Genomic DNA, 17,958 nt, shown 5'->3' with positions numbered 1-17,958 from the left:
ATCTATGTTTAGAGACTTAAGTCACTTCTTCCATGTTTAATTTTTGATGGAGGCTAGAATCTGGTGGGTCAGAAGACGCTGCCAAAAAAAAACCCCAACCCAAATACAATATCCTTAACAAACTAATCTGCCTTGAGCCAAGTTTCCCCCAAAATTTAACACTCAGTGATTGACTTATGCCTTCAAGCACAAGTGCTTATTTAATTTAGTTTATACTGTGCCTAATATAATGATAGCTTTCCTCATTATCTGTAGAAATCCTACTTTTACTAAGCTTTTAGTTATGTAGTGCTTACCACTCTAAGGTAGATGGATTTAGTGTCTGTTATCTTTAAAAACAAACAAAAAAATCACCATGAAATGTTGCTTACTGATTGTAAGTTTCCTTCCTTTCCATTTCTTGGTGCATCTTCTCTTTTGTGCATTATAGAAGAACGTGAGCAAGACTTCTGGGTTTTCTTCTTATCCTTTACCTGTCTTGGTAGCTTCCTCAGCTATCTGTTTATCCCCTCTTAGTTGACAGAACTGCTTTAGACTAAACCCTTCATCAGATTTTTCTTCATATATTCTCAGACTCATTTCACCTCTGAATACTGAAGAGCAAAAATTGCATTCATAAACTTCCTCCCTTATACCTTCTCTACAGCCAGAAGAGTTTAAAGTTTCAGAGCAGGTTCCTGTGAGGTTTCCTGATTCTGGATTCTCTTCCTGTTTAAAGAGAGAAGTTTTACTAAAAGATTACTGATGAAAGAGGCCTTATGAAGATGCTAGGACACTGTCAGTGTGTGTGGATCAAATCTGGAACTGAAAGGCGTATTTAAGGAGCTTGGACAGAACTGCTTTAGGGAAGCTTGTGTATTTCCTTGCCTATATTCTTGCTATCTTAGGAGATAGCACACTGAATTAATCCCCCAAAACTATTTAAAAAGAAAACAAGATGTTAGTAGACTTTGTCAACTCAGCAAATGCAGATGAGAGCATCAGGTCTGGCAGGTATATGCTGGTGGGTTTGCTATCTGATTTCTTTTATGTTGGGTAGCTCTTGTTAGTACAGGTGACAAACTATGTCAGTGGACTTCTCTGCCGGGCAGCAGAGATGTGTATTTGAAGATGCCGGTGTGCTGTGCTCACTTCTTGGCAGAGGAAATGTTTATCCTTGTGAGATGGAATTGCAGCTCCTTGGACAGACTTGAGTTTGCTGCATTTTTGTGGTTTCTGCTCTGTGACAGGCAGGAGTGTGGGAAAACCGGAAAAAGTTCAGCACCAAAAATGCACAGAAGGGGGAAAAAAAGCAAAAGATTCTTTCAGAATTTCAGAAAACAAATCCAAGTATTGAAGGCTGCAAGGAGCCACTCCGGAAATACTTTCCAAGTTGCCTTTCAGTCTCCAGCACAAGGCTCCAAACCCATTCTTGCCATTCATGGGATCTTGCAGTAACATTTTTTCACTTACATGGAAAACAGCAGTGCCCGGCTATATTTCCAGCATACTGAGAACTGATAATTTAAAATTGCTATGTCTTAGTCTAATTTATTCCATTCATTGTTGTCAGAAAAGACCAGAGATGCATTGACAGAGTGAATGGAGAGAAGCCTCTGTGTCAAAGGAATATAGGTTAGAGAAGATGATGTCTTGTGTGCTCCAGCCTGTTCTTTACAGTCCCTGGCTATTCTTGGATACAGTGTGTAGTCTGTTTTCAAAAAACTCCAGTGGCAGAAACTCTGTGTGCTACAGACGACTAAAAATCTAGACAACCTTATTATCAGAAAATTTCTTACGATGTGCAATCTGAATTTTTCCTTTGTTTCATCCTGTGGTACCTTGTTCCTCCTTCCTGAACCACCCTAAAGACTTTCCCTTGCAAATACTTTCGATCTTTTGAATATCCTTCTAGTTCTTGGAGTTTCCTAATGTTGTTTAGACTTGTTGAGGTTTTATTAACCTCAGATAGTAGTTCCACCTGACAAGTCCTTAATTGTCTTTAACTTCCTGTATTTTCTTCAGTTTGCCAGAATGCTTGCATTGTGGCACCTTTGTTGTACTTTTGCAATGTGGGACTATCATATCTTTAGGTCATGACATGGCAAATATCTCTCTCCATAATATCTAATCTAATTCTGGCTTTTTGGCTGCTTCATTTCTGTCAGGTCATTTTTGATTTGCTGTCCACTCTCACCCCCTAATACTTGTGGGCTGTTTTCCTGATCTCTTTCCTCAAAGAAGATCTCAGTGCTATATATTATTTCCACAAGACTCACTGAAACTAATCCCACTCTGTTGTTAGAGCTCTTGTGTCTTTTTTTCCCATATATTTCAGTAAGCCAGACCTTATTTCTCTGTCTGCTCTTGCACTGCCTGGCTTTTGTTTAACATCTTAATAAAGATCATCTTTTTAAAGTTGTTTGTAGAATTTCTCCAGAGACTGGACTGTGAAGATAAACTAAAATCAACTTTGTCTCTTTGACCTGTCTCTTCCTTGCATTCATTATCAATTCTTTCCCAGCCAGCACACGTGTCTTCCAGAAGAGGAAGAAAAGAAGTAGAAAACTCAACTATAAACAGAATGAGATGCTAAAGATGAACATTACTGACTAATTCAGAAACTATCTAGTAACTTGGACACTTCCCTGGTTAAAACATAAAGGAAAAAAGTAGTGGAACAGCCAGACAATTCAGTCTTGTCTTTTTGATTCCTGGCTTCTCTTGTTTTCTTAGTCTCTGAACTTGTAAAAGGTGGTAGGTTGACTTTATAATGGATTGTGTCCAAAGCTGACTCCTTGCTTAAGCTAACAGAGTGGAAAAGTGGGGCCCATATTAAGGTGTGGAAAAATTCTAACTGGGAGAAATGGTTTAATATGTAGCTCTATGCTGAAATGTAGCCCCATAAAATGGTCTTATGGGGCTTCATAGGTTTGATTAAATGTGCTCATATCACAAGTAGAAAGATAGTTTTTGAACAGCTAACACAAACAGCTCTTCTTTCTTTCCAAGAGTCAGACTGTGTCCTTTCCACTGCTCATGTTACCACTACTATTGGCTGGTCTGTGAACCATAAAGAGACCTGCTGATAGCTGAGAGCAACATTTTGAGACAAAGATCACAGATACAGTATTTGTAAGCTGTGGAATGGAGCAGATGTCGCTGGAATCAGCATTTGGTGTACTGAATCTTCATGTTACAGATGACAGCATGCAGTAGAAAAATATATTAGCTCAACTGTTAGAACCCAGAGTGAACTTGTACAGGTGGTAGACAGAAAATTTTTCTGCTTTTAGAAATGACTAAGTCACAATACATACAAATTTCATTCCTATAGTAACTTTTCAGAAACCTGCTCTCTAACTATGACAGCATCAAGTAGAGCAAGGCCTTGAATAGCCTGTGAACAGAACTATCAGTCAAAAAAAAAAAATCTAAGAAAAATTCAGCTGTCAATGTTAGACCACTGTACATAAAGAGAGGAAATACAGGTAGAGAAAGGGAGCATATAATTTAAGATGTTATCAGGGAGAGGGAGACTCCAAGAAGATCACAGAGTTTACCAGCAATAGGCTGGAACATCACAAACTATTGGGGATGTTGATTAACATGGTGTAATTTCTTGTAAATGTAAATTCTCTGTCAATGTAATTTCCAGCAACTGTGTTTAAGAAGCCTCTCAAAGCAAGTATTCCCTTCAAGTTCCAACACCACAGCACAAAATATTTCTACCTTGTTCTTCTTCTGTATATTTGCTTTGCATGGTGCCAGCAGCAGAAGAGCCAAAGTTCTGCTCTATTGTAACTAATACAGAAATAGGGTAAAGGTGATGCATTTCTTCAGGGTTCAGGAAATCCATCCCATGGTGGGATGGAGTCCTGACTGCAATTAGATAGAGCAGTAGCCAGCTGTTTTAGGGCAGACTGGCCAAGCCTGGCAAATATGCCACAAGTATAATGATGGCCACAGAGTGAGCCCTATAAAAAATACTGTGGTTCTGGTTTGAATCCTGTCTTGCCCATGTGTGCTTATTAATAGGCACACGTGAAGTGTCTAAAGTGAGATGATTACATCACACATACAAACTGAGTGCCCACTGAAAAGAGGACAAGCAGCAGGAGAACAAGTATGTAACTGTTACTGGAACCCCTTTCATTTTTTTGCTACTGCTGTACTGCAGCACGCTTGTTTTTTTTAGCTCCTGAGCATCTGGGTTAATCAGGCTGCCTGACCCTTAGACGTTTTTGGCAGCAAAACCAGTGCATCTGAGAGACATGCCTTGATTTAACACCCTGACACAGCTGGGCTCACTAGGCCTGTAGCTTTTAGCCCTTGGCTAGCCTCAGATCATACGCACAGATACACATGTGGAGATACCCTGTCCAAGAGCAACAAAGAGGAACAAGCCTCCCTGACTCTGGGTCTTCACATCTGTTGCTGTCCTCTTGTCAAACCTGGACTTTTTGTGATGTGAATTTGTTTGTGTCAGTCCTGTCCCCCCTGGACCATTAGATGCATTCATAGCATCCCAGGAATAGGTTGTAAAAACAAAGCTGTCAAAATTTAGTCAAGAATGTATTTCTTTGTCACCTGAGGAACAAGAGAATCCTCCAAATTTACAGTCCAAGTCTGAGCAGCTTAGGGCTGGTTTAATGCCTAAATGGAGGAAGTCAGTATCAGTTGCAAGGAGAGTTTAGCTGTATAACAGATAGAAAAGGGCAATGACAGATGTTTAAGTGGAGGGGATAGCAGGGACAGTGGGTATTGAAAAAGAAGAAATGGACAACATAACAATGGATTGCACTGAAGAAGTAGAAGCAAAACCAACACAGACATTAAAAGTAGGAAACTGAGAAAGGCAGTAGGGTTTCAGCCAACTCAACAAGGAAGAAAGTAGAAAGGGATTAACTGAGTTTAAGCAGTGAATATGTTCTGGCACTGGAGCTTCCATTAGGAGAGCAGAGAGAACTTGAGGGGTGAGCTTAGCATGGTGGGAGATTGATGATCCAGAAATAGATCTGAGAATGAGGTGTGTAGAGGTAACAGTTGAAACTGCAAGAATCAAGGTACACTGTGGATAGGCAGAAGAAGGGCAAGTCTGTAGAGAGAAAGATTCTTTAAACATAAACCACACTTTTAGGTAGAATTGTAACTGTTCCCTGTTATGTTTTTGTTGTTGTTGTTGTTGTTGTACTTGGTGGCATTCTTGATGACATTTTCAACCACTAGTCTTGTATTCTACCTACAGAAGGATAAGCTGAATTTGGCTGTCAGTTGTGCTGCATTAATAAAGTGGACAAGCTAATTATGAGCATGGAATCTCTATGTAAGAAGCATAAAGCTCCATCTGGATTCTCAGCTCCCAGAAGGACCATGCAGTATCAGCAGCAAATAAAACCATAAGTACAGATCCAAAATTCTCTCCAAGAGACAATAAACATAGAAACAGGCACCTCATTTGACAATAGCATTTCAAATTATGGCTGGCTGAAGTAAGGGGTTGTGTTTTGCAAATGTCATATCTGCATCCCTCTCCCTTTCTGTATGGACTCCAATTTGGTTCACCAAAATCTGAGATAAAATACAGGAGTCCATCACTGGCTTTTTAGCTGCCAGCAGCACCTGGATTACTGGCAACTTGCTTGCTGACTTTGAAATCTGAAAGCAAAAGTTTTCAGACAAAACTAGAAACTGCACACAGTCTGGGTCTGTTAGTCATCAGGGCATCACATGGGGATTGGAGATTACAGTGCTCTTCTGAGGAAGAGCTCACAATAACTGTGTAATACTGCAGAGCTGAATGAGTGAAGGAGGACAACTCTGGCACGGAGACAGGAGTGTACATGTAGAAGTCTAGAGTGATCAGAATAGAGTTGGGCAGGAAGGAAGAAAGGCAAGGAGGGATAAGGGAGGAGAGAAAAAATCAGGAATAGATGGATCAATTGTATAGATTTAAAGAACAGAATAGATCATTGCAGCTGTATAGCTTGACCTTGCCTTGTGAGTAGACTTATTTTTTATGTAGGAGGGCATGGTCTCAGTTTGGTAATGAGTCTTTATAACAGTTAAAGGAAGTGCAGTTGTACTCCACAGAATATAGTTTTGCTGTAACTGAAATGCTGAGATAAATGCAGAAGGATTTGCATAAAGTATCTGCTTGAGGACTGGCACTGGACTGCTGGAGATTAAATGCATCCTGTGGGTCTGTTTCCAAGACACATGAAAAATCTTGCCTAAATGAGCTGTCTCCGCTGAGACAAGATGCAAAGACTTAACTTTTGAATGTAGCATGGTTTTGCCCGTGTGTGCCTTTCTGTTCTAAAGTTGCTTAATCATTTTACTTCAAATCACTGGAATAAGGTGACCATGGCATTACTAGTTGAGTTTTACTTTGGTGGTCCAATCCCATTTACTATCTTCTTTATCCTCCAGAATCAGCATCCAAGTCATGTGGGACAATTACATTTGAGGCACATTAGCGTTTTGCTGGTGGCTTGAATGTTTCTCTGTCTTGCTCTGCCTTTTTGGAGTCAGTTGCTGTCACTGCTTTTTTTCATACCATGTTCAGGCACAGCTTTGTAGCTACAATCCCAGGGAGATGATGTAAACTAAGAGAATTCTCAATTTTTTAAGACTTTTATTCTTCCTTGGTGTATCCCTTATCCCCATTTAATTTGATGCTTCTACTTGTTAGGGTGACCTCCACTGAAAGGCAACTGAACAGATTCCAGAACAGCCTTCGTAGTGCTGCACCCTGTGAGCCAGGGACAAATTCCACAGGTGAGTGCCAGTGTTGAAGATCAGGAAAGGGGGGGTGGGCATGCTGGGATGCTTTCATCTTTCTCAAGATCTGGCAGAGGAAAAACTTTCTCAGCAAGAAGAAAAAACACAGCTGCCTACCCTGCATGCAGTGGTCCCTAGGTAACAGTCTGGGTGCAGGGAATTTATTCCTCCTGGGATTAAAAAGACTAAACACAAGGGAGCAAAGGCTGAGTTTTATAGAGTTGGAAGAGGAAGATCCCTAAAAATGTGGCTGGGAAAAAAAAAAAAATGGCTAAAATGGCTCCTCTTTGCTTTAGGCTTTGGCTCAAAGATGCTCTGTTGTTTTAGCTTGGCCTGTAATAAAGGGCCAGGACATTCTCTACATTTTTCTTCAGTCTTGCAGAAAAGCCCCTTCATTCAGGAAGACATAGCTGAGACGTGTGAATCAGCTGCATAGTGAAGTCAATCAGTGGAGGTGAAAGTTCCAAAAAGAAAATCAAAGACTTACGGAATCAAATCTTCATCATTCCCTAGTGGCTAATTAATCCAAACATGTTTATCTGCTCTTAAGGTCTTAGTAAATGAGGACTCAAACCATTTTTCATTGATGCAGACCTATTAGCAGGTAGAGTGTAGGCTTGATGAACCCATATTACCTGTGGCCCACAGTAATTTGTGATGATGCTGAAATGGAATATGTGGGCAAATTATGGTCTAGAATGCTTAAAAATATATGTTTCTGACCTTTTGTTTTGCTGTGAAAACCCTGAAAACATGACTTGAGAATCAGTAATGCAGTGATCGCTGTGTTTTCACAGTCTGAAAGAAGATTTTGCATAGGGGTGAACTACCTAATTCATCTCTTGGATATTTAGCTCTGAAACTTAAAGATGGCATTTCCAATATTAGCGTCAGTGGTTTCATTTCTGATCTTCTAGCACAAACATTCGGCTAATGCACTTATTGTACAGTTCCAAGCTGCCTCCCACGCTTTATCACCTGCCAAAAACTCCAATTATCCTACTAGAAATTTTACAAGGTGAATAGCCATAGTCAATAAAAAAGACCCTACAGCATCTTGGAACGTGACAGTGTAGGAATAGAATATAACGGGATTATCAAAATAAATAAAATTATGTGAACAGTGCAGTATCTGTATAGTTGAGGCAAAAGTTCTGGTCTACTGTATAGTTCAAGTTGAGGTTTTACTACAGTATATAAAGCAAGTTTACACATAAATTTACAAGTAAACGTAAAAATAGATTTGTCAATATATTGACCAAACTGGTTTGCTGAGTGGACTTACATGAAGGTCTTTGTGTGCTGAATTCTGCCCTCTTTTTCACAGTTTTAAGAGTGCACTCACAGTTGCCACCCTGTAATTTTAACCTCTGCTAGAGATTCTCTCCATCTCATCTGGGTATTGTTGTTGTTACGTGTGTCTGTGACAACTGTAGGTAGCATTTTTCTATCCTTCCTATTTCTGTGAATATTTATGCAGAGCGTGCATGAGGATTGTTGATAACATTAATGATGGAAGGCAACAGCCAGAGCTGCAGGAAGAATATAGGCTAAATAACAACTACAAAGTTCAGGGTAGTCACCCTCCCTGGGAATACTTGTGATCTAATGAGAACTGAGAACTTCAGCTCATGTTCCCTTCTGTGAGACTAGGCTAGCTGTACTGTACTAAACTTATCCTCTCCGGAGCTGAAACAAAGGGTTTAGCCTGCTATTTAGCTAAGAGTGTGAGGGCTTAGATAGAACCCTAGTTTGGCTAGGGGTAGGCTAGCAGAACCACAGTGGGTGGGTCACTTAAACCTTCCTTGTCACTAGAAGAGGTATATAGCTCCAAGGACAGCACTAAATATTAGCGTGACTGAACTAACCAGAGCAAAATATTTGTTCTTGGAAACTGGGGAATGATATTTTCTTCAGCTTTGCACCAAGCCACTGGTATGCATCAGAGGCTTCTGTGCCCAGTCTGTGTGTCTCAGAAACTACTCTGGTCCTTCCTGCAGGAACAGCTGTTTTTCTTCTTCACTCTCCATTGATTGCTTACACTAGGGTCCTGATTTCCTTCACCAGCAGCTTATTTGGGGTTACTGTTTCACATGTATTTAGTATCCTAGATACCAACTAGAGGGATTAGAGACACAAGTCATAAAGCAGATTACAGAATAAACTGCAAGCATTTAAAGATATAAGGCTGTGAAAAGTTACGGAGATAAAAGAGGAACCAGGCAGAACCTCTGTATAAACACATACAAAAATGTTAAAAAATATCTGAGAAGCTTGAATAGGTCTTCTCCTCTAACAGCCTATCTGAGGGTAGCTATGGGGCTCTGTACAGAGGAAGCATAAGGGTGTCATAGATCTAAACAAAAGTAAGGATGATGCTCAAAGGAAGAGAGTCAGACAGTATGGAAACTTCTAACCAGATTGTCCAGAAAACAGTTCACTGGTGATTAGTACTGCGACTGAAGGAGAATATCAGTTGTAGATAACTGTTGTGCAGTGGGCTTAAGCTCTTGAGGACAGATCCCTTGAGATGAAATAACAGGGAGAATAAAAGTCAGCATTTCTGCGAAGCAGTTCAGGATTCTGAAACAAGCAACCACTGCAATGGAAGTACGGCAGCCTCTCATCCCTGTGGCCTCATCCTCTTCATGGAGAGGCAGAAGTTGTGTGTGAGCTGTGTGCCACTGGCCTAATGAGAGAGGAGGCAGAGATTCTCACAACTATCTACAGACAGGAGGCTAAATGTACAAGCTATCATTTGGAGGTTATTTGTAGTATCTGAACAGACAGTTTCCTATCAAAGTTCCTTGAAGTTTAACAGGATTTATTCTATTAAAGAAACACTAAGAATTACTACCTCTAGGGAATGTTCAAAATACTTCTGACCTGATTTTTCACTGAAATTGAACACCCAGCCACTCTGGTGAATGTTGTCAGTCATTCTGAAAATACAGTCATTATCACATTGCTTTTTTAATTCTGTCTCACCTTGAGTGTCCTCAGTATTATGCTATTTCCCATTTCATGGAATTTAGCGATGCAATTAGTATTAGTGAAATAGGGCGATTGTGAACTAAGAAATCAATTCTCTTTTCCACGTCTTCTTCAGAATATAGCTTGTTGAGTAACCACTAGGCTAAGTAATGTGGTGGGTTGTTCAGTTCCAGGCTGTCTATGAGGCTGTTTGATATGGCAAGTTCAGATGATGAAGGAAGGAACCTACTGGCTGGTCATTTTTTACTGTATATATTGACAATGTAAGGTGTATGGAGACATTTTGCAATATTTTGCTGGTTTATTTTCTTTTCCTCTCTAGTGACATTAGATGAATAGTGCATTAATTCTTTTTTTCAAGAAAGTGAAGTTCTAGGTAAAAAAGGTGGCATTTAGCTTTTGAACAACTGGCAAGAAACATCAAGGAATTAGAAATGTATTATATTTATTATTCTTCCTTTTTGAAAATGCTAACACAAAACAGGTTTTAGGGAGGATAGAGGATGAAGGGCACTTTATGAAAATATAACAGCATAGTCCCAGGCAGCTTCTCTGTTCCTGAGCTGGACTCTTGTCTGCAAGAGCCTGGAGACAGGAGCAATCTGAAAGTATACTTCTCAGTGCAGTTGTGGAGTGGATACACAAGGTGATGACCCCAGCTGATTTTATTTGGTTTGGTTTGATTTGATTTGTAAAGGTAACAGCAACTATGAGTGAAATCTGTCTTCTGTCTTTGTGCTTCTCTCTTTCATTTGCTGCCAACTTCTTGAGAGTTTGTGAAATTTTTATTTCAAAAGCTTCAGAAGACAGAATGTCTCTGGGATTTTGTTTTGCTATGCCAAAAATATAATGTGCTAATAACCTATGTAATTGCAAACAAATATGAATCATGATTAAAACTGGACAAGACTGATACCTGGCTCCAGACTTGACAGGACTTTCACCTTTTCATACTCAGACTGATCCACAGTGATGCAGATTTATTGTGCTAATGTTTATATTACTAGTGTCCACGTGGCTTTTCCACTACATGTGCTGGGAGGAGAATAAAGCTTTAAAGTTACTGATTAGAGGAGACAAAATTTAGTAATGTGCTATGTGAGTTTGACAGCAGTGAAGACTGCTAATTCATGCAAAGTCTCAGATCTCTATCTAGCCTGGTTTAAAGCATGAGTCCAAAACTAGTTTGTTTGTATTCTAGTTCTCTTGAGAATACTTCATACAGAAGGTGAATGTCAAAATTCAATGTGAAACTAGGAAGGAAACTTCTTGAGCTAGGTGATATACATTAGATTTTATTCCCTGTGATTACCAGCTCTGTATCTGAGTTTAGCTGCAGGATGATGCACAGTTGTCTTGTTTACTTTAGACAATTACCTGCCCCTCATATCTGCATGAATGCCAAGTCCTGAAGGTATGCACCTCTTTGAAATGAAGTGTAGTATCATCTGTAAGGGCTTAAAACTGGATCCTGAACTGCTGAGACTAGTTGAAGAATATGGGGATTAATAAACTGGTTTGGTTTCTGTTCTTAGTTTTCTAGTCATTTCCTTCTTTAGGTTAAGGTGCAGGGCAGTATGTGAACGCCATCCAAATAAGGTGAATGTGCAAGCAGTGTGATCCAATATAGAGCAATGAATGGAAACCTAGTGATAGTAAGGAGCACTTTTGCACTTACTCTTCTCTGCATCTAGCATGCCCCAGATTTTTTTAATTTTACAGGAAATCTACAGGTAGACTGTGTATTTCTAAAGTTTTTTTTGTATCCAAGATTATTGTATGGTCCTTCATAACAAGGTTATGTATGTTTTGTTATTGGAGACCTGAAATTAATGTTGTTAACATTGGAGTTAACGTTGAAGGTGCTAAGCTGTGACAGGCTGTTGTCTACGTGCTGCTTGCACTAACATTATTCCTGAAATGCAGCCTCTTTATATAAGCTTAAGGAAAGAAGAGATTCTTTTAACACATATGCAAAAGTACAAGCTTCAAAACTGTCCTGCATCAGCAAAAGAAAAAATCAAGTAAACACAACAGGCATGTAAACAAGATGCACATAATCATTTTGTATTGTTTGCCAGATCTAAACAAAGAAAATTCCTGGGATTTGGAGATTCTTTTATCAGCCAGTGACTCTCAACTCTTTTGGAGCATAAAGGGTGGGGATAGGATGGGATATGTACTGTTGCCACTGTGCCTCGCCTGTGTCAGACTCCCAGCCATTTGTTACAGTAGGGTGGAATTCCCAGCTGCCCAGCCTTATCCAAGCTTCCTCGGCTTCTGCCAGGCTCCCCTGCAGCCTCCGAAGGCAGTAGATTGTTGAACACCAATGTATTTATATTTAAGTTGTTACCACATTCCCAAGAGGAACGTTGGCTATGATTTCAGCTGGTCTCACCACACTGTTCAAATCCTTTATCAGGAACAGCTGGGAAAAGAAATCACTCAGGTTTCTGCATAGCGCATTGCTGGTACGCCTCCTCCCTCCCACTAATCCTGTTAATTCCAGTCTTCATTTGCCACCAGCCTAGGTCTCTCTTATTGCTGTGACTGACTGCACAAGTGGTCTTGACTTCGAAAGGTGACCTTCAAATGGGCACCTTGAGTAACCTCTACCTCAGACTACCTTGGCTACTCAGGCACCTCAGATACTTTATGACATAAAAGAGCAACTTTAGATGTCACCTCATTACTTACCCTAGTCCAGGAATGGAGTAATGATAAGCTCTTCCACATAAATCCTCCTAGAACCACCTGTCTGGCTCAGAAGCTCTGGATGGGTCACTGAAAGGGAACAGCAGCGTGATATCCAGCACCTTGCATCAAACTTTTCCAGTTCAGGCTCTTACCCTACATATAGCCTTTGTCACAGCAGTAATAACATTCTATCAGCATCTCTCTCTAGTGCTGTCTCCATGTAAAGAAAGGGTTAGTTAGAAATTGAATTAGTCTGTTTTTTCATATTTTGGAAAGCAGTGGAGCTTGAGGTGAATCCTACTATTGTGCCTCCCTTTTTGGGAGGGCAAAGAATCAGTTACAATGGAGGATATTTGGTTTCACTTTTGTTCTTAGAATTATTTTCCTAAAACCATCGTTCTTTGACACATCACAAAAACATTCTGGATCTTCTCTCTCCCTTGCTGACTTCGACAGTTGCATAAAGAGGACAAACAGGAAGGGGAAAAGAGTTTCTCTCCCTGCTATAGTTGTTGCATCTGTCCCAGGTTAGATAATGACAGACAAGCCTGTAGTACCAGATGGACCAGAAGGGAAAGGAAAAGGGTAAAGATCTCCTTACACCATTTCTTGGTACTCTTTGAAGGAGCAGGGAACCATTACCTTATGACTAGCAATGAGCAAATATTGATGTGTCTAACCAATACTTTTAAAATAGATAAAAATTATCAACAGGGCATGACCATGTTTGAGTTCATCCAGTTATCAGAACTGTGTGTAAATCTCATTAAATCCTAGCAGAGTGTAAAGCTCTGCCAAAAGCAGCATTCCAGGCCCTTCTCAAATGATGTTAAGAAGATAGTGTCCAACTCAGCCATTGCCTCTTAGCTGGAGGTGAGGGTCAGTGTTCACTTCTAATGATCAGAAACTACATTTATTCCTTATGAGAGCAGTCTGCCTCTCACACCTTTAGTCAATCTTTTCCCTTTCTTTTTATGAGAGGAAGAAGCTTTTTCCTGTTGCTACTGGTCTCATGCCACTGAAAGGACATTCCAAGTCTCAGGACCACTGAAAAGCAGGAGGAAAGGACAGGATAGTCTCTAGCAATTGGCTTCCCTGTTTGAAAACTAGAACCCAGCTTGAATTTTAGGAGCCTTCGCTTCTGACAGACTCAAAGAAAACTCCGAAGCAGGATAAGTAATGATTTCAGGCAGTTGGCATTTTTGCCTGGCTGGAGGCTGAGCATTGCTTGTTCGCAGTAGTTAGGTGATGGCAAACTGCCTGTATTTCCTTGCTGTGTTGGAAATGTCATTCGAGATCAGGTGTGTAAAGACTGGGGAGAGGTTATATAATATCTTGGCTATTTGTGTCTCACATCTGGCCCTCTGGCATTAAGCTACCTATAGAGAGGATGACTTTGCCCATCCAAATTGGATTTTGTTTTAATCTGGCATTATTTTATTGAGACTAAAAATAGAAGCCAAAATGTGTGTGAATAGGGTAAAAGGAGCATCTGAAGTTAAGAAATTAAATGTGAGGAATAGCCAGAGGAGAAAGAGCCACAACAAAACTAGGGAGTAGGGAGCTGAATAAGAGAAATCAGGATGAAGGTTGTAAAGTACAGAAGGGCATTAGCAGTCAGGGTGAGGAGCCCACCCAGTGTCTTCTCTGTAACATGGCGAGCAGGAAGGCTCATTCTGGCTTCCACTGCTATTTCTCTAATGAGACTGCTCGCTGCTCTTTTCATGAAAAGAGACTTCACTCGAATACAGTTGTGTGTACTGTTTGTGTCACACCCCCTTCACCCCAAATAAATTTTCATGACTTGGGACTGCTGCTTTCCCTTGCCTGCCCAGTCCAGCAAGCCAACTTGAAATTGTGTCCAAAAGATGGGGGAGGGAAGTCTGGCCTTCCGTTGTCAGCTGTCCTGTGTTGCTAGTGTCAGTCACCCATGGATATAAATAAACCCCATCTATTTATTGCCTTTCTTAGTTTCACTATATTATCAAGAGAATGCTGGGCATCACTCTAGAATTAGAAATTCCCTCTGCTTTGGGATAAAAAAAATCTGAATTTCTAGGTTTTTCAGAGCTTTTCAGGGAGAAAGGAAGTTCCTGTTTTCAACACTAGATTCAGGAGGCTTTGATACGCTTCTCAGTTCTGCCATAGACTTTCTGTGGGTATGATGAAACATAAATAAAAAATGTTAGCATGGGTCCCTGACCCAGTATTGTCATCTAGCCTGATGCTCTGCTCTGTCTTATTCCTGCAGCTGTAGATTAGGTACTGGTGTCTGACGCAAGGCTGTGTACTTCTGTGCTGGGAAAGTCTGTATGGCATTTGAGTGTGCAGGTATCCCATAAACGACTTTACACAACTCCTGTGATTTCCTTGTGACTCAGAATCATATCCATAAAATGGAAATAATCCTTTTCTTCCCACTACGTGACTGTTCTAAGTACAAAAGTCTTGAAGTTTTTGAGGTGCAGTCATGGATGACATAATAGTATGTAAATATGTGGACAGACATACAGGCAGAAACACCTCCTGGCAGACAGAGAATAAAGGAGATTCATTCTGTTGTATGTGGTGATTCACTGCAATAACTCGTCACTAGGGAGAATCAACCCTTAATGTTGGCTGCTGTCAGGAATGATTTTTTTTTTTTCTGTCCCTCCTACTCAACCAGAACCTCAACCTACTCAATCAGAAGGAGGTGGAATGCTCACCAGTAGCTCTGAAATGATAAAACTTCATAAAATTATATACATATAATATTTATTAAATTATTGAATTGACCATGAGCTGCAGTCATGGTAGGAGCCTACATACTTACTTGTAGATACAGGAATGCCCCTCTCTTGTGTTGAGTCCTCAAGGCAGCCATATAAGAGGAACTCAAACAAACTGATTTTAATTCAGTTTCTGAGAAAAGACAAACTGTACCATGCATTTCTGTAGGAAAAGGAAGGCTCAAAAGTCTCTTCAAAACAGGAAGGTGAGGCTGAAGTTGGCTGCCTCTCATGTGCCTTTGTTTCCTTTATTTGAATTTATTTATATTGCCAAGGAATAGGTTTCTGGACTGGTATCCTATCTTAATACATATGGTTGACAGTTTGGTTCCTACTTCAGGTTCCAAACTTTCTGTGCAGTGACATAGCTGGCAATCCTGCTTTCTAAACATCTTTCCAGATCCTCTGTGCTGTGTGATGTTTGGCTCTGTGCTGGGCTTTCAAGGAGAGCATATTTTTTTTTAAGTATAGCAATATTTTTAATAAACAGCTCTCAACAAATGTCACTCACATTTAGGAGCAAGCTGATGTGCTAAGTACACAGGACAAGCTTTACCTACTAAATTAGCTGTAAAACACAAACTGTCCAAAATAAACTTGGTACATTTCTAAGTGTTTTGGATTTTTTTCTTTTTAAAGGACTGTCTAAAGATTTTTAAGTAAAGGAAGTGAAGATGACATTGACTTTTTTCTGTAACATGCCTAAGTAGGAAAATGCAGTATGTAGAATAAAAATATCTCTAATAATGGGAAGAAAAAATTTTTTCCTTATCCCCATTTTGTTTTTTTCAAAGATCAACCTTTTCACACCCCTATCTCTCCTGCACCAACATACTCAGCACCTTTTGTAGTGGGGAAGTAGACTCCCATGCAAGCAAATGAGTAAAAGACATAGAAAAAAAGACAAAGCATAGTGATATGGGAGGATTTAGAGCTACTGGAGGAGCATGTGAAAGATGAGTCAGAGGCGAAGAGTGAGAAGGTATTCTGGGGCTTGAGAAGTATACCAATAGTATTTTTTCACACTGTAGCATATTAAGTTAGGTTTTGTCATACTGATCTGTGATCTCATCTGTTACTGTAGAGAGAGGTTGTGTGATAGGGACATCCAGATTTCTGGTGATGGCTGAGATTTGCCGAGCAGTGCAGCAGTTTTTACTACAAAACCATCCCCCGTCATTACTCAGAATCTTTGCTTTGTGTTTTTTCCAGCCTCTGCTCACAGAGAAGGACTAATGCTGAATACCAGGTGAGGAATCCAGGGTGTTGCTTCAAGTATGGAGCAAAGGAAAAAGCAGTAGTGACTTCATACCACCACCCTCCCATAACACCCAGGAAAGAGTGAAGAGGAGGCCCTGGTGAGAGGACAACCCATTGAGGAGAGTACCTGAACATCTGTGGAATCTGATCATACATCTGGAAGCTGAGGTGAATGATTGCCTCTGAGCCTTTCTGCTGCTGATGAGTCTTGGGGTCCCTTCCTCCCACCTCTTCCTGATCACTAACTGTGAGATCTTTCTATAAGACAGAATTTCCTCCAGCCATCTGTATCATTCTTCCTAAGGTTCAAGTCTGAACATAAAGTCTCATTTGCTCAGAATTTCAATCTGTCCTGGTCTGGTAAGATTCTCTGCTGTCATCACATGGCAACTATCAGCAGAGAAAACCAGAACATACGACTGGAGACATCCATGTTGGTTTCCATCTTTAATTTTGGCACAGAGCCATAGAAATTATTGGTTTGAATAAAGTAATTTCATTTGTTTGTTTTGTTTATAATTTCAGTTATTAATTCACACCCCCAAAATATTTGCTGTCATGTTGGACAGGATTTTAAATCTGTCTTTATGTTTCACTATTGGATGCTTAGGCTTATTTTTGTATTTTGATTTCTGTTTGTTTAGGCTTTATAAACTTTTAAAGTTGGCTGATGTTTTCAGACCCAAGCTTGAACCCTAAGGCCCAGGTGGCTCCTATCAGTTGCAGTAGTGGCTTGGTGAAGCACTCCAGTTAAAATTTGCCTAATGCTATGAAAATTAATTTGCTTGTGTTAGAAAACAACATTAGCAGCTGGAAAATGTATTGGAGAGATTATCCACCCATCCTTAAAATTAACAGGAAGCAGCTTCAGCTCTGGCTCTTTGTCGGTGCCAGGTTAAAGGAAAACTCAGTATTTTGCAACTTTTGCTTTGTTAAACAGCAGATGGTATGATTGTAATTCTCAAAGAGTACAAAATCTCCTGTTTGTATCAGAGCCCTCAGAGATTGGATTCTAACATCCTATTTGATCTTTTTTCTTATTCCACAGCTCCCCTGTCATTTCTAGCCTCTATAGTCACTGTTAAAGATCATTCTCATGTGTTGGCAAGATAATGATCAACTCAAACAGCTGACAGAAGAAACAGTATCAGAGGGGGAAATGTTTTCTCTTGAAATTATTGTGTTCATGTTCACTCTTGGACTGTGCATATTTTCTGCCATTCAAGACCAGATAAATTGTCAGAAGATAAAATAATTATGTTCATACCCCATTAGTTTCACTATTGCTTGCTCAAGGCATGAATTCATAGGACAGAACATGCTTTTTTCTATTTTTGTTCCACTTATGCATGTGACAGACACTGAATATTTATTTGTCCAAAATGCAGTTCTCTGATGTAGCTGTTCCCTTTCTTACTTCCTTGGTTTATCTTTCATTTCATAGACAGTCATGATCCTGTTCACTTTCTCTGTG

At 40.0% G+C, this 17,958-nt stretch overlaps 1 protein-coding gene across 1 annotated transcript in view; it reads left to right on the top strand.

Moving 5' to 3' along the window:
* TTLL5 (tubulin tyrosine ligase like 5) overlaps positions 1 to 17,958 on the top strand; it is a gene marked incomplete at its 5' end in the record, with an annotated part of 131,512 nt that extends 113,554 nt beyond the window's left edge. Inside the window, 2 exons of the mRNA XM_026849274.1 lie at positions 6,674 to 6,759; positions 16,437 to 17,958. Coding sequence (XP_026705075.1) covers positions 6,674 to 6,759; positions 16,437 to 16,477 — 127 coding nt within the window. The remainder of the gene's footprint in view (positions 1 to 6,673; positions 6,760 to 16,436) is intronic.

This window comes from Athene cunicularia, assembly GCF_003259725.1.
Source record: "Athene cunicularia isolate RWA chromosome 5 unlocalized genomic scaffold, athCun1 chr5_part1, whole genome shotgun sequence".
Lineage (NCBI taxonomy): Eukaryota > Metazoa > Chordata > Aves > Strigiformes > Strigidae > Athene > Athene cunicularia.
Note: the sequence above shows the minus strand (reverse complement) of the source record. Positions and strands in the feature narration are given on the sequence as shown.